Source organism: Anoplopoma fimbria, chromosome 5 (assembly GCF_027596085.1).
Source record: "Anoplopoma fimbria isolate UVic2021 breed Golden Eagle Sablefish chromosome 5, Afim_UVic_2022, whole genome shotgun sequence".
Classification (NCBI taxonomy): Eukaryota; Metazoa; Chordata; class Actinopteri; order Perciformes; family Anoplopomatidae; genus Anoplopoma; species Anoplopoma fimbria.
In genome coordinates, this window is record NC_072453.1 from 4278641 (window position 1) to 4295677 (window position 17037).

Below are 17037 nucleotides of genomic sequence, written 5' to 3' on the forward strand. Positions count from 1 at the left end.
ACTGGGCAACTTCCAGTTTGAGTTACTGATGATTTAATTTGTAGACTTCCCAGGAGAATCTTATTAACAGGCATGTAGGAATCATCCCCCAAGGGTTTATGGCAGTTCGTAGACTTTGTATTGCACATGGGCCGTGATTGGTCGTTTGTACTTTTAGTTGACTGCGTCCCCCTCTGGGCTGAGTTACCGCTCTGCATACAGGGACCTTTATTAGTAGGTTTTTGCCTCGGCTGCAGTAAGAGTTCGATAAAGTGACCTTATATAGATGCACAGGGGGACAGTGGAGATGGCTATTGATTGACAAAAGTGTGGCTTATCAGCTGGATGGTAGACCATTGGGAAAGTGGCAGAGGCAATTAAAGAAAAGTGGAAAAAAAAAGGCGGTTGGAGGGAGTTGGGAAGAAATGGTGCTGATGTTAGATTTTGACTTGGTTCCATTTCTGATGGGGTCAAACAGGCGGCGAGAGCACCAGCCTGTGTAGCAAAAGGAGAAGAAAAGGAAAAGCAAAGTCCATTTATGTTGCTCAAGATTAGCGGAGCTCACACAAAGGTGACTTCTGAAAGAGCCACCGCTGGCATTTGGGTTTTGTTTGCTGTCATTTAGTCTGGCTCCCTCTCTCTCTCCTCTCCCTCTCTCACTCCACACTGCTTGTGTGTGACGTTCCCATCATTTGACCGGCAGCTTGCCTCCTGGAATCCGAGGCTCCTGTGCCGCATATCTCTGGGACAGGTTTCCAATCATTTCACAGGAGCCTCTTTGAATACCACTTGTGGAATGGAAAACTGTCAGTCAAGTGTGAGGCCAAAGTGGGGAGAGAGGCCTCGCTTCAATTACAGAAATGGAATCAGATATGAGCTGCTATAAGGGGAAGGATCGAGATCAGCGCCCCGGTGATTCTTTAAGGAGCGATATGAAGCCTGATGGATTGAGAGGGGGAGGGGGAGGGGGAAGGGGGGTTGGAGTATGGATGCGGCGCGGGAGTGGGAGACAAAAGAAGCAAAAAAAGAAAAAGGTGAGGGGAAAATGCAGAGTGCAGGCCAGGAGGTGGATGATAAAGATGCTGCTTTGGAAAGAAGAAAGAAGAGAAGATGGGAAATGGAGAGAGGTGGGAGGGAGGGAGCAAAGAAAAAATATAGGAGAGAGGAAATCAAGGGGACAAGGATGGAGAGAGGTGGAAGAGGAAGGTGAGGGAGAAAAAAAAAAACGAGACAAGACATTAAAGGTTAGAAGAGCAAACGGGAGGAGAAATTGTCCTGGAGAAGCGGTGACGGGAAGATGAGGGCCATTTTAGATATAAAGAAGCAGAGAGAGCAGAAGTGGGTCGGAAAGAAGTTGAAGAAAGATAATTACCAGCACTGAAAGGTTTGACTGTTATTTCTACATTGGTGCCTGGACACCATTCAGCCTTCTCCAGGAGGGCCTTGTTTAATCGCACATGGACAAATCTGAACCACACTGGTGATTTTCTTTTTTGCACATTTTATTCCATTAGCTTTTCAGAACATGTCAGTATGTTATAAAAATCATCTTGCAGAGAGTTAACACTGCATCAGAGTAGAAATCAGTGATGTTTTTCAGTTTTGTCAAATAATCTTTCTGAGGAAATTATTCTGTGAACAATAAAACACTTGTGTATGATGTTTTAAACAGCTGTCATTAAAGTCCCCCTCATGTCAAAAATTGTGACTATTTGGAAATCTCTCGATTCAATTCTGATATTTGGTGTCAAGATTTGATTGAGCAGCAATTTTTGATTCAAAACCAATTCATTTGAATAATAAAAAAGGGGTCACTAGTTTCAGGCTCTTACTTCAAAGCACTGTGTGTCAAACCATTAACTTGTGTTTTTAGTCCGCTGAAATGCAATATGAGACAGAGCTGGCAGTTATTAAGTTAAATGGTCTTGATGAAGGTCACTGCTGAACAGAAAGAAGCAGAGTAAAGTGTGTGGGAGTACGCAGCTTCTTTAAAGCGTACAGCATTCATTTTGAAGAATGTCTCCGTCGTCTGCTTGTATGAAAATAATGACGTGTAATTTATTGACTATCACAAAATGTCGCTTATAGCTAATTGTCCTTTGTAGAAGAGAAGTTGGTTTATGTGTTCTGGAGTTAAGAAATTAAGAAAAGCAGGGTGTCCCTGCAAGGAATAGAAAAGAGTTTCTTTGGCCGACCAGAGTTGCCTGTTAGTTTTGCAAATAGTTGCAGATTGTGCCGGGGTTCTAACATTAACCCCTGACTGAAATATTCACAAATTACTTCACCTTTATCTTGCAAAGCTAATTGTTAAGCTATCCTAAATGGAATCCAAACCATAGATGGCATATAAGAAGTGGACATAGGTTGGAAGTTAAACCTCTACCGTGCAGAATGATGTACAGTATGTGAGAATTTAAAACCTGGCTTTCACGTTCTTCTCTTCGTGCTAAACTTAAACCTTAGTTTAAGACTTGGACGCACAAGCAGGAGAACTAGACTGGAGCCGATTGTGTAACTTACATGTAACTTACATTATTGTGACTGTGGAAACTTGAAGCCTCCAGCAAATATGTACTGTGGATGGCAATTTCCGTGTCCATTAGTTCAACTTTTCAAGTACAATATTTACATAATTTTTTGCATATTCATAAATTCTTGATTTTTGAATACGGAAGAAGAAGTAGATACTATATGCTTTTAACCAGGTAATTTAGTGTTTTTTTATATATATGGCTTGAAAAATGTGTGGAAGGGACCTTGAACATTTTTTTTCGCATGAAAGAATAAAAAATGTAAATGACATTTGACTTTTCAAAACTGGCCTGTTTGCTTAATGTTTGTCTCTTCAGATTTCATTTTCAGACACTGTAGGTTTTTAAAAATAACTCTTTTGAGCAGCAAAATATAGTACAACTGATTCTTTGAATACTGTTACTGCATAGAGAACATTCTCAATTTGTAATACTTAACCAATTCCAGTTATTTTGCTGGAATAGGCCTTTTCTTTGTACTTTGTTTTCCATCAGCCTGGTACATCTATTTCCCCCTACACTTAGAAATTTCCCAAAATGCCATCCTCAATCCCCAGAGCGTGTGCTGCATCCATCTGTTGCTTTTATGTGCGGTTGAGATGAAAGGAAAGCTGTAGCCTAACTTCAGAGAGGAATGTTTTCCAGTTGGGAAACAGCGGGGTTGCGTCCCTTGCAATTGTGGCTGCACTGCATTCTGGTCTATTGAAACTCCTGTCAGCAAAGAAATAGGCATCTCTCCTATGATGGATTCGTTCTCTCCTGGTTTAATATTGGTGGAAGAATTTTAAGTCGAGAAAAATAATCCCTTTGTTCTTTGATCCTTGGGGACCGACACCAAGATGCCTTCTGTTGGCTTTTCAGATAACTGAACAATTTTCTGCAATCAAACACAGCCGTAGCTGAAAATATCTATTGCCTGATGTCTATATTTGGCCTGTTATCTGGCAATGAACAGAAACAATGTGACAACAGATGCCAGGGTCAGAGACAGCGGATGACAGTGTTAATCAGCATTTCCGTTGATGTTCCTGCAGTGTGGCTTTCCTTTAAACTCAAACATGAAGTTGTCCACTTATCACCTATTACTCATCTGTTTCTCTGTTTTCAGGCGCCTTGCAAAGGTATTCACCCACCTTGGTGCTTTTCCTTTGTTGTTGCATTACAATCTGGAATTAAAATGGATTGTTATTTGGATTTTACAAAATGGACCTGCCCAGAATAGTCAAATTGGTGAAGTGAAATAAAATCTTCTGAAGGACATATAATAAAAGTCCACTGGTGTGCAATCTAAGAGTAATATGATCCAATGGACCACCATATAAATCCATGATTACAAAATGGAAAGAATAGGGCACCACAAGAAACCTAAAAATAAGAAAACATGTTTGGAGTTAGCCAAAGGGCATATGGGAGACTCCAAACGTGTTTTCTTATTTTATTTTCTTCAAGTAATGGCTTTATTGTGGCCACTCTTCCATAAAGAGTGGCCACAAAGCTCGGCTTCCATAAATCCGAGCTCTGTGGAGTGTAAATGGTGCTATGGACAGATACTCATATCTCTGCTGTGGAGCTTTCCAGCTCCTTCAGGGTGATCTTTGCTCTCTTTGTTCCCTCTCTGATTAATGTCCTCCTTGGTCTGTGAGTATTGGTTTCTCTCTTGGCAGGTTTGTTGTGGTGCCATATCCTTGACGTTTTGTTAATGAATGGATTTAATGGGGCTCTGTCAGACCATGTGACACTTAGATTGCACACAGGTGGACTTTATTTAACTAATTATGTGACTTCTGAAGGTGATTGGTGGGGGGGATGGGAATAACTTTTGCAAGGCCCTGTAAACTGCTACTATCCACAACACCCTCTCGCTTCTAGGTCACAAAGCAAAACTCAACATAAACAAGCATAAAGATCTATTACTGTAACATGTCTTGGGATGAGTCACAGCCATATTCATGCAGTGTGGCATAGAGAATATCATTTAGATTTACAACACAGAGAAAGTTCACACCTACATTTGTCATCTGAGTCAAATATTTTACTTTCTGCTGATTAGTTTGCAGAGAAAGGCTTCTGATCGTTCTCTAATAAATGCAGACAAATTGCATTTTGCAGCTGTTTATGCGGATATCGAGATGTGTTTGTGGAGGATATCTGGCCCGAGTGGGCTGGGTTCAAGTGGGGTACCTCTCTAGCATAAACAAGATGACACCCACATGCTGAAATATTCACATGTCGATTTTAAAATGAATTCAGGTTATGAAATAGTGATACCACTGCCGATAACATATGGGCACGCTGAATTCAAATCAGAGGCGCTGGCATGCATTAGGCTGTCAAACAGCTTGACGAGCATGCTGTCTCTGTTTTAAAGCGTGTCCAGTTTGGGCGTGCAATCAATAACACCTGCTGGATCCGCCTGCAGGACGGCTATCGTTCAGAGACCTCTGGATATGTCACCCTTTGTGTTTGGATCATGAAAATAAATAAACAAGTAATTGATAAAAAAGCCTTGAGATTCACTGCCAACTAAAGATGCATCAGATGGTGACTCCGCTGACAAGAATGAGAGAAGCCCCGAGATTCACCATGAAGAGGATGCACCCTATCCAAACACTGCTATAGTCAGAGCCAGCAGCAAACAACTGATAAAACCAGCCCGTTTAAAAAAAACAAAAACATTAGCGCTTCATTAAGTGCACTGCCTATCTTAAACGGTAACTGTTCTTCAGTTCGTCCTAAAATGTAAAGATAATAAGAGAACTTGACAGACACTCACCCACAGCCTTCAGGGAGGCGTACTTGTTGAGATCCTTGTTTTGTTGTTGCTGTTGGTGCTGCTGCTGCTGCTGGTGTTGTTGTTGTTGTTGTTGCTGCTGCTGCTGTTCGTAGACGTGTGCCAGCTGGTTGAGGGCAGGGTAAGGGTGCTGCTGGCCCATGTTTGAGCCCTGTCCCACGTTGTTGTTGATCTGTCCACCTTCTGTGGGCAAAGTCACATGACAGGACAAGGTTAGAATCATGTTCAGGCGGTGTGTGTGGGAGCGTTGACAGTTTAAAGCATCCATTTACAAAGCACCTCTCTTTTTGTTTTTATACTGTATAATCTGCTTCGTGAGAAATGATGTCCATGCGTCCACAATTCAATCAATTCATGTCAGTACTTTCAGCTGATGGACTCTTGCCATCATTCTTCAGCTGCAGCCTATTACGTGACGTTTTACCAAGTAATTTGACCATGTATGCCAATGCATTCCTGTCCGTATCTGTGCTGGAACACTCATGTATCAGAAATCAGATTTAAGTATATCTCTTTATTTGAAGTGCTTCATAGATACGTCATAAATCCTGATGTCAGTATGCCCAGCATTTCTCACCATAAAGGAAGCTTGAAAACTAGAACCACATCAAATTAGTCATATTGATTTTGTTATAATTTTCTGATTATAATTTGGACATTTGTAACATAATGTGTATGTGTAATGTTTTTTTTGTAGAGTAGACAATTCTCAAAATTCCATCTAGACAGAATCATTTGATTTGTTTTTTTTGGATTATCCTCTTTATAAGTAGTTTTGTCTGACCATATTTATAGTGCATACCTTAGGTTAATTCTGCTGCAGAAATTAGGTTGAATAATATGTCTCATGCAGCCATTTCAACAGGATCATCGTTCTTGGACACAGTTGTACCGTTTGGATCTTCTGCGCTCAATGTTCCAAATGTTAAATGCTCTGCTTTCGGCCCTGCTGCTCCTATTGGGGATGCTTATCTGATTGAGCTACTTGTTGATCCGTCTGCATGGTTTACAGATTTTGTGCTCTTCTTCGTTCACGTGATCTAAAAGATATTTCGCCACACAGTTAAATTTCCGTATTTGAATGAAAATTAATCGGAAAAAACTGCTTCGGGTAGAATGCTGAAGCAGTGTACTTTAATACTTGCATTTTAATTATATCGTTTGATGGAAGTAATATTGTATTTTGGCCTATATACTGTTGAACTGTTCAATACATAATCCATTATCCATGGTATTATTAAACTATTACAGTTCATCAATTATTTTTGACTAACTTATTCCACAATTTATCTGTAACTTTTAGCTAACTATTCAACATGTCCTCACAAACCAAATTCGTATGATATCTCACAAAAGATACTCCTTCATTTTTGTGCGTTTCCTACAAAAGCCAGCAACACCTGTCAATTCTGCTCGTTACATGCATATGATCTTTCCAAATAAAGTTGTTTCCATTTACAGGAAACAACTCGGTCAGGTCTAGGCAACAAAACTACTTGATTAGGTTTAGGAAAAGATCATTGTTTGGGTTAAAATAGCTACTGATGTGATGTGACAAAAAAAACGTTGGCTACACGTGGAACGAACAGCTGTTCTCATGACTGAAAGGTCAGAATTTTTTTTTTTAATCATCCACCTCCCACCGATCGTGTGTGTGCTTTTGTGGTCTGACTAAGTGGATAACATATAAAATAATTTCTTGGGATACCTAGTAATTACTGCGCATTATTTTTTGTAGGCATAGGTATGAACACTGGATCACAGTTGGACTCCCAAAGGCAACTTGTGGTTTTCAAGTGTTATAGCTGATTCAATAAGTGGATATACATTTTTTAATCAATTCAGTGTCCCTATTTCTAATCAAATCAGTTGAGCTACTCCACAATCTTTCCACGTTTCTTTTACTATTAATTTCGATCCGTATTTGAGGTTGTCTGTTGCGGGTTTAAAAACAAATTAACTCGTTTTGCCACCTGCTTATGGCGTAGGAAGAAACAGATAATAAATAAAGTATCCTGGTTGCAAAATGGGCTGATGTGGCGTAGTGGAGAGCAAGGTAGTTCTCCAATCAGAGGGTCGGCAGTCGATGTGTCCTTGGGCAAGACACTTAACCCCAAGTTGCTCCCGAAGGCTTGCCATCGGTGTGGACTGGATGTTGCATGAATGTTAGTTAGAGTCTGATGGTGGCACCTTGCATGGTAGCCTGTCATCAGTGTGTGAATGGGTGAATGATATGTAATATACTACTGATTGTAAGTCGCTTTGGATAAAAGCGTCTGCTAAATGACTGTAATGTAATGTAATGTAATGTATGTATTCCACAAATTCCACAAGCGCTAATTCAATTTCAAAAGCTTTGTTCATCGCAAGAGTCTACTCTCCAGCATCTGTGCAGCTCACACAGCTAGAAATAGTCCAGTGGCTTTAAATTGGTTCCCCTCTAAATCACTGTATATCTTGTGTCCATGCTTTACAAGAAATCCTGAAGGCTTTATGTTCTGATTGTGATTAGCAGGCAATCAGCCCTCCATGCCCCAGCACATTTTCAAAGCAGCCCTCTCAGGCACCGGCCATATTTGCTTAGTGAATGGATCAGCCATCCTCAAGAACTGAAGTGAACCCAAAGCTGCACCTCCTCTGGAAGACGCAGAAACCCAGATGGCACGGTATGTAGGCTAGAGATGGTTATGAAGAGCGGCGCCGGCAGTTTCCACAGAGTTACACTAGAGCAGTGGGGAAGTGTTGCAGAACCGCACAGCCCTGACTTTAAAGCACAACCGAATGTTAAAATATGTGTGAGAATTCAGAGGACACTCTCCAGAATTGTTCTCTCGCTGCGCTGGCTCTGACGGATAATTGCAAATTCCTGTTTCCAGAAGACGAAAGGCACCCTCGCTAAGTGAATACATTCTGTTAAAAGGCCCCAAATACTGCCACTTGATAATTCTAAGAAGTGAGAACAAGTTAAGAGACGGAGAGCGAGGGGGTGTGGGGGAGGAAGGGAGAGGGATGAGATTGCATAAAGAATTAAGAGAGTGAGAAAAAAAGGAGGTGTGTGTAGCTCAGAGGGAGCTAGACAAAATCATTCAGGCAGAAAGCACAAGGATAAAGACGGACAGTAAGAGATGGACAACCTCAACACAGTCCTTTAAATATAAACTCTCACTCCCCTTCGATTCCTCTTAGCCCTCTATATCTACTCATACAGATGGCCTTTAGTGTTTCACAGCAAACAGAAAGGGAAGTCATGTGGCTAAAACCCGACAATATTGATTCCCTCCTGCACCCATCAGCGGTGAACAAGGTCCGCTCAAAGGCCCTAAACCTGCACAGTCCAACTGTCAAGCAAAGCAAGTTGTGCGTTACTAATTAATCACTTAGCCCTGGCAATGACTCAAACCACACATACACACACACATATGCTGAGTGACAAGGTAGAGAGAGAGAGAGAGAGAGAGAGAGAGAGAGAGAGAGAGTGCAGACAATTAAAGAGCATCAGAGTGCGAGACAGCATGAGGTTGTGTGGAAGAAAAGAATAAGAGACAAGATTCCCCAGTGTGATGAAATGTCCCATGGTGCTTGGTAGAAAAGGAAAAGAAAGGAGTGACGGGATTTCATTTGGACATCTGGCTCACTAAAGGCTTTGTGAATGGAAGTGAATGGAAACAGCTGAAGGCATTGATTCGCAATGATGCTGAAGCCTTTCTCTTTCATGCATCTAATAGAATCGCTGAAAAAAACAACAGCCAGTCCGGTCGTGATGAAAGACAGTTCTCTGGCACGGCATGAGGTCAACAATATTTTCCTTCCCTTATGGATTTAGACAAGCTGCAGAGCACTATTGACCCTTCACTGTCCAATCCTTCATTAGCAACCGTAAGTAGGCGAAGGAGGCCCGTCAAGCTTTCGCGATTTGTATCATATGTGTCATATTTTTACCTTCCCAAAGCCAAAAATGCAACAGGAGGGAAGTCGTATGTGGATTTCACAGTGAGGAAGACCTCACTCACAGCTAAATCCATCAAAGATCAATAAAAAACTACTTTGTTTGCGCAAAGCTAGCATAAAATGTTGCCAAACAAAGATGGTTGAATTATTATTATTTTATGATATACTACATATAGATCGAGCCTGCGGTGTGTGAGTCATATCATGGCGTGCTTTAAAAAAAATGGACAGATAATTTGGTTTTATATTACATAATGTAAGCCATGAACTGGCTCACAGTGAATACATGAACAGTCATGGAATGGCATCGCCAAAAAAGACTAAAGAGACTACCTTACACTTATACTATTAACTTAATTGTGATTGTATGCAAAGGCTTTATGTTGATAAAAAGTACAACTCTGGTGATTTAATGTTTATATAGTATTTTAACAGAGAGACTTTAGACACAATGAATTAAACTAGACTCACGTCCTTCTGCCAAGTTGGCTGGCTGGGAGTTCGACAAGCTGGCAATTCCAATTACAGCCCCACTGAGCCACAGATAGACATCTGGATAAAGTTGGGGTAATTTTGGCTTATCGCAATAATTGGACATTTTGGGAAATACATTTATTTTATTTTTGGTGAGGATTGATACTAGAGCTGTCCTCGACAAACTAAATTCTTATTCAACTAACAGCCATACGGTTTTGTCAACGAATCAATTTGTTGATTTAATAAAAGATCAATAAAAGTGAGTTTCTCCTCAGAGAATCATGCAAAAGTACAACTTTAAATCTCATGTTTACCAGAGACGTGTTCATATGTTTCATTGCAATAAGTCATTTGACATGAAAAATGCATTAAAAAAGGATCGACTAAATCAACTAAATAAAAATTGGAAAGACCAAAAGGACCAATTAGTCGACCAATCAAAGCCGGGGAAACCCTAAGTGAAACCACTTGTAAGTATGTCGCTGGAGCCAGACACAGGTTAGCTTAGCACAAAGACTGGAAAGAAAGGGATACAACTAGCCTTCATCTAACTCTATCTGAAAATGAAAAAAAAAACGCGTTTCCCAAAATGTTAAACTTTAACTTTAAATGCAAGAGGGAACTTTAGCACCGTTAACCACATTCAAAGTGTAATGGAAATTTATGTTGGAAGTATATAGTGTAAAGGTTTTGAATGAAATGTACTACAATGTGAAGGTTTTACTCAAAAGGCCGGGAACCTTGTCTCTCTGTATGTTAAGTTACACTGTGTGAAGGCCGGCAGACACTGGATAGTAACTCTGGCCACCCCGTCTCTGTGGATTTTCCATATATACCAGGGGTGAGCAGCCTTACTCTTCAGTGCATTGCTTTGCAGGCTCCCTGTGACCCTGTAAACCTCTGTCTCTTTCTTGCAAGAAATAATATCTCAAGGACATTCATTTGTCATTTGATCATTATTTCAACGCTCATTGAGACTAATCTCGGCACATTGATAGAATGATAGATGGAATCTGTCCACTCTTTATTATGCTCCAATAATAATTTTAATCATCTGTTGTGCCAAATTCTCCATGATGGTGTGAAGTATTTAAATAACAAATTATTAAAATTATAACAGGAGCATAAAAACAAGCATTCCTTTCAAGATGTTGCCCTTAATAACCCCCACTTTATCTAGCACCTGTAAAAATGTTCGAGTTGGGTCATCCATTTTCAATAGTATAAAAAGAACCAAGTTCAAAAGCAGTTCAAAACCTCAAGAAGGCTTAAAGTAAGAACGATGATTCATATTAGAAATTTCAACAGTTTCAGACAATGGTTTTAATGCATTAATTTCCTGCAGTTTACCACATTATAACACAATATTTAAAGCTATCCAGTCTATGAAACTTGCTGCTAATTGTCTCCAAAGAAGCATTCTTAACACATGTATCTCTATTGCTGATGCATAAGAGCCCCTGTGAATCACACTGTCCCACAGTTTTCTCCACTATTTACTGTAATACACTTCTACTTCAGAGTGAACACAACATTTTCCCCTCATGTCTCTTTGCTTACAGCTATAATTACAGTGCTACAATTATTCCAAGTGAATAGAAACACTGTGCGAGCTCTCAGTTGACAAGGGTGACAGAGATGATAAAAAATTTGAGCCAAAATACATATAATCGTGACCTCGCTCTTGTGCAATCTTGAGAGATAAACAAAACAATCTCAAAAAGGATCTGTCTTCCCCTCATCCCTGCGTTTTGATCTTAGTGAAAAAGGATCACACACGGAGTGAAAACAAACACAGCACCATGATGACATAATCGCACTATGAACCCATCCAGCAGGATGACTGACAGCTGTCAACAGGACTCCCGTCAGGTTGATGAAAGGGAACAGTGGGAGCCTGCTGGTGTGGTCACAGTGCGTCACAAAGCTGCACCAAAACACACTGATTCTCACTGCAGTCTCTTAACTATCTCCAGTGACTGACAGATTTCATTCCTGCTACTGGAATATTTCCCTACGATTAGGGCTGCAGTAAACTACAAAGAAAGGGAAATAAATTGGATACAGTTGGGGATCAGTTTGACAGCAGTGGTAATTACAAGCCCATTGTGTTTTTAGGTATTGGGTCCCAAAAAATGGAAACTTAAGACAAAACTTTGATTCCTAATCAATCATTTTTCTCATTTCAGCCACAGAATGCTTCCTCACATACTGGCTCTTGCAATGGTTTTACTGAGCATTTCAACAAAGCTCTCCAAACTGCCAAACAGCCCTGGCAACAGAATAACAGTAAATGTGTGATTGATAGATATTCCTTTATTGATCACCATGGGGGAAATTCTGGTGTGGCAGCAGCTCAAGTACAGAGTAAACAGATTAAGATAATAAATAAAATAAAATAGGACTATAAGACATCAATGGACTCATTGAAATATTATATTTTCCCACTGAAGAAGGGAATCCACAATTCTGCCTTAAAATCAAATCCGTCCGTCCAGATGCACCAGGTTTCCATAGGAAGGTGTTTTTCCCTTTCACAGCAGCATGAATGGCTGCTAGAAGGCTTCCAAAGGTCAGTTACTCAGATTTACCTCAGACTTCTGTGAGTTTGACAAGATGGACGTCTGGCTTGGCAAGATTACTGCCTTAGTGTGATAGATTTATCATTTATCCATTTTTTGGTACGCCATGCTCACAACACTGGCATCTTGTAAAAGTACATTGTAAAAGTGGCTGTAAATTTGGCTGAATCATTGCTATGTCATATCAATCATGACTGGAGGAAACTGGGAATTTATTCTTATGAAGTCGTCGCAGGGTACCGCTCAAGGAATCTAGGGTAAAAGCAGTGGGTTTAATCATGCATTTGGTTTCAAATATGTGCCACCGTTTGAACCTCTTTAATTATTTATTCTGAACGTTAAAGAAGGAGACATTTGCATGAATTCACCCTGCAGGGCGAAGGCGCAGAAATGTCAGGATTACTGTAAGTGTGACCGCACTGATGAGACAGCGTGTGGATGATGAGCTTACGACCGCCAGGTAACAGACAGTGCAGTCAGCAATGCACGACGTGAGTGTGCACCACATAGCGCCGCAGAGGTCGAGTCATACGACATCAAAAACAACGATTTCAAAGCTGCGCTGCGTCTTTCTCGTGGGAAGCCAGACGTGCAGCGTGGAGCGGTGAGGCAATCCTCCCGAGGCAGACATGAGGGAATCTGTGCTTTTTTCTCATGTACCCAGACAAGAATATATTCTGTTCTGCTACACACTAAAGGGGTGGAAAACAGGGTCGACAACGCATTCAACTGTGTCCCCTTGATGTGTGCCGTGTGGTTGTGTGTGTGTGCAAGAGAAAACGAATTAGGAAAAAACACAAGAGAGACATCAAAAGAAAGCCAGAGCACATGTATGTAGGAGTGCTTCCATCTCATGCTTGGACCGACTCCATCTAGATTAGCTGTACAGTGTGATTTCCCTGCTTGTTTGATTCGCCGCAAAAAAATTGTAAGCAGCTGACTCATCTATTATTCCCTCTTTCTCATCCCTCCGCAAATGGATAAACCCTCTTCTTTTCTTTAGCTGTAAAAAATGCCTCTCTGTCATTACTCAACCCTCTCCATCTCTCTCTTTCCTCTTGTCATGGCAACAGTGTTCTCTCGTGTAGTATTTGCTCGGCAGCAAGCGGCGAGTTCGCATTGTCCCGCAGTCACCCGCGCCCACATATCAACAGGCGGGCCTGCTGTACTGTACTGAAAAAGTCATTGTTATGCAACCTATGTTATGCTGCCTGCTGCTCCGTCGGTCTGTCTGCTCATCTCCCTCCACTTATTCTGCACGTGTCTGCTCGACTCCTCTAAACTCGTTCTAGGTCACATCCACGACAACTTTGTCAGGCATTGTCAAAAAAAAGCATGCATGTTTTATTGAAAGACTTGCTCTAGTTTGGTAATAAAAAAGGCATTTTTATGAGTCATCCTTGGGTATAAGCGAGAGAAAGCATTTTGACGGTGGAAAGATGTTGACACAAAAGTCTTCGCCGACAATGGAAACCTGTGTAAATACCGCCTCAGAATGAAAGATGAGACGTGTGCAGTTGTCCAAAGCTGCTGCCTGTAGTGTTTTGTGGAACTCGGAGCAGCAGTAAACATCTCAGTCATATTAGCTGGTGCCTGAGAAACGCATCCTGTGACCACAAACGGGCATTCTCTAATGTGTGAAGCTGTCTGTATTTGTAATGTAACTCTGAGAGCTCTTGACTGGTCCAAATCACTCACCCTCATGTGACGGCGTGCACACATCCCATGAGTAGGAGTGTGTGGGGTCTTGTCTGTTTCTCTGCATATGCATATTTAGTCACACTGAAAATGGTAAGCAAGTTATGTGTGAGACTGTGTGAGGCGGGAGTCGAGAGCTTCCTCTTTATTTGCCCCCCCTGTCTGTTTACAGCACATAAGAAGCAGGGCATCTGTCTTGACCTCATCCCTCTCCAACCCATATCTCTCTCCTGCAGCACGGGGCACAACGAGGATCACAGAGTGAGCAAAGGCCTCGCTGTGAGACCGCTGAGCTTGCATGAATTTCGGGTGTAAAATCCCCTTTGTATGGTGGGCGTTAAGGTGAGGGAGTTCATGTGGAGGCTTGAGAGAAAGAAAGGCTTGTTTGGGTTCTTAGGTGAACAGGTCACGCCTACATGACTGGCGGGCATGGCAGAGAAAAATCGTCCGATCCTTTATTTATTTATATATGTAATGAGAAAGTTTCCTGGAATTAAAAAGAGACAGACAGCGAGAACAGAACAAATGTCTGTGGCTCTGTGGGTCCTGCTACCTGCTGGCACTGTCAGCAGTGGGGGGGCAAGTTTGAAGTGTAAGGGCCAAAGAGCTGACAGTTAGTAACTATTTGACGCCGAACCTCACTGCCTGAAAGAAAGCCAACTTTAGGAGAGAGCCAAACTGCATACAGCTTTTAGAGGTGCTTCAAAAGTCACTGAGTGGCCTACTTTAGAAGGATGATTCCCAATGACAGGTAGCTGTACATCAGGGGGTAATTCTGCAGTTGCCAGAGGGTAGGTGGAAAGATTAGTTTAAATATTACACCTGAACACCAAAAGTTGCAACACTAAATTACGAAAATTAGTTAGCAAGCGAGCAGAGAAGTCGAAACAGTAAGCTAAAAGTAATGAACAAACAGTTGAATAGGATAACTTTTGTATAAATGGTGAAATAGCTGAAAGTAAATGGTTGAGATAGTTAGCTAAAAAGTAATGGATAAGGAGTTGAAATAGCTACAGTGGATACATGGTAAGCTAGAAATAATGGATAAGTGGTTAAAATGGTTAACTGAAAGTTAGGGATAATTGGTTAAAATGTTTAGCTCAACTTAATGTAGGCTATCATTGGTTGAAATAGTTAGCTAAAGGTAATGGATAATTGGTTGAAATGGTTAACAAAAAGTTATGAATAGGCTTAATGGTTTAAACGTCTAGCTTCTGCCACTAGTAGTATGAATTCAAACCTGTCTAAGTCATAAACATTTAGTTGTTCAGTCGTATGAAAGAAATACTGTATAAATATCCACTTTTATATAGTTAATAGTGTTAAGTAACATCCAGTTCACACATCCATTAACATCCATTAATGACATATATCATGTAGCTTAGCCTTAAGGCTGCTGTATGGCACTCAGTGCACAACACCATCTGTCTTCTCCAAAGCAATGTGTCAGATCTTCAGCCTTATATATGGCCCTGTTTTCCAAACATTGTTCATCTCATTATCATCACCATATGCTGCTAGCTTTGTCTTCGCTCATTAGCGCATCAGCACAGTACCATTTAGGAAGAGATAGTGCGAGGGAGCTGGGGGGGGGGGGGCACGGCAGGAAAGTGTATCGTGAAATGCTTCAGAGATGCAGAGAAATTGGCTGAAGGGAAATATGTGCAGCCAACTCCATTAAAAAAGCGATCACATATCTCTGAGCAATTCTCATGAGTGCTGACCATTAAAGAGACAGGAGTGTGTGATGCAGGGAAACATAACTTGAAAATTCTGTCATGGGAAATGGCGGCAGGAAACGATAGCAGAGAGAATAGCTTATCTACCCTTAATTGTTCCTCCCTGAGCCTTTGAAAACACAATGCCTTCCGTTGCAACCTGACTATGATTAGAGCCTTCCGTCATACCTTCCTCATTTTGAAGTGCAATCGATTTCTATTGTTCCTCTTTTTTTCTCTCTCTCCTATTCACAGAGGACCATTTGCAACAGGATTCAACAACCATTTCCTTCATGCCTTGTCCAATGCGTTGACTGGAGTCTCACAGGACATTGTTAAAGCTAGTGACTGAATCAATAGTAAGATATCACTCTGATATCTATAAAGACCTGTTAAAACTAGAAATATCTATGTTCAAGGGACTTGGGGTTTAAAAGTAAGCCGTATGGAAACAAAACAAAAATACCTTATGTGTTAAAGCAATGCTGATAATGACCATTACTGTCTCTTGAGCTTCTTCCTTTAAACATATTCCATAATTTTCCTTTCCTTCTGCCTCTGACGCATACTTTATACAGTTACGTTAGATTATTATCTGTATCCAACCCCTAAACCGTACCAGATGGGGTCATCCATTTATAACGGCATCATAATGTGTCATTGCAGCTGACTTCACGCTCATATTTAAACGGGAAAAATAATCTACCTTGTGGCATCCAAACTGCACGAGTCGATAGAAACAACTCACACGTGAAGGTCGTTCAAGCAAACAAAACGCCAAATAACACCTCCGGATAACAAGACCTGTTTATCAGACGCTTAAAACCATAAATTCTCCGCGCTGCAGAGTGCTGACAGATGTGTGGGAGAACCGGCGGGTAGAAAACAGAAGGTGCAAAAAGTTGTTTTGAATGGAAAGGCTGCTAAATGATGTCTAATAACTGCAATTTAATATCAACAAGGAATCTTACTACTTTGGCCTCATCTCTCATTGTGCAGAGTATGACTGTTGAATAAGCTTTAATTAATAGATAAGCAGCATGACAGACAACCAACAGTAATATTTACTATTACTATAACTGTGATGCTGTAATGACAATAATCATCAAGGGATTAATTGATGACTTTATTTCTCACCAGTTACCAGAACTATTTGCGGATACCAGTTCCCAATTCAATACTATTCCTTGTTTTTTCCTAAATTGAAAATCTGTGTACTGCACAAAGTGGAACTTTTTTGATAAATTTACTGTGTATTTAACGTGGATTATTCGGACCTGGCCAAAGCCCGATCCGCTTAATATGGTAAGAAT

The 17037-nt window shown here is 40.9% G+C and overlaps 1 protein-coding gene across 1 annotated transcript in view; it reads right to left on the minus strand.

Moving 5' to 3' along the window:
- The window catches only part of shisa9a (shisa family member 9a), a 43649-nt gene that overhangs the window by 5273 nt on the left and 21339 nt on the right, over positions 1-17037 (minus strand). The window contains exon 3 of the mRNA XM_054599408.1: positions 5284-5484. Coding sequence (XP_054455383.1) covers positions 5284-5484 — 201 coding nt within the window. The remainder of the gene's footprint in view (positions 1-5283; positions 5485-17037) is intronic.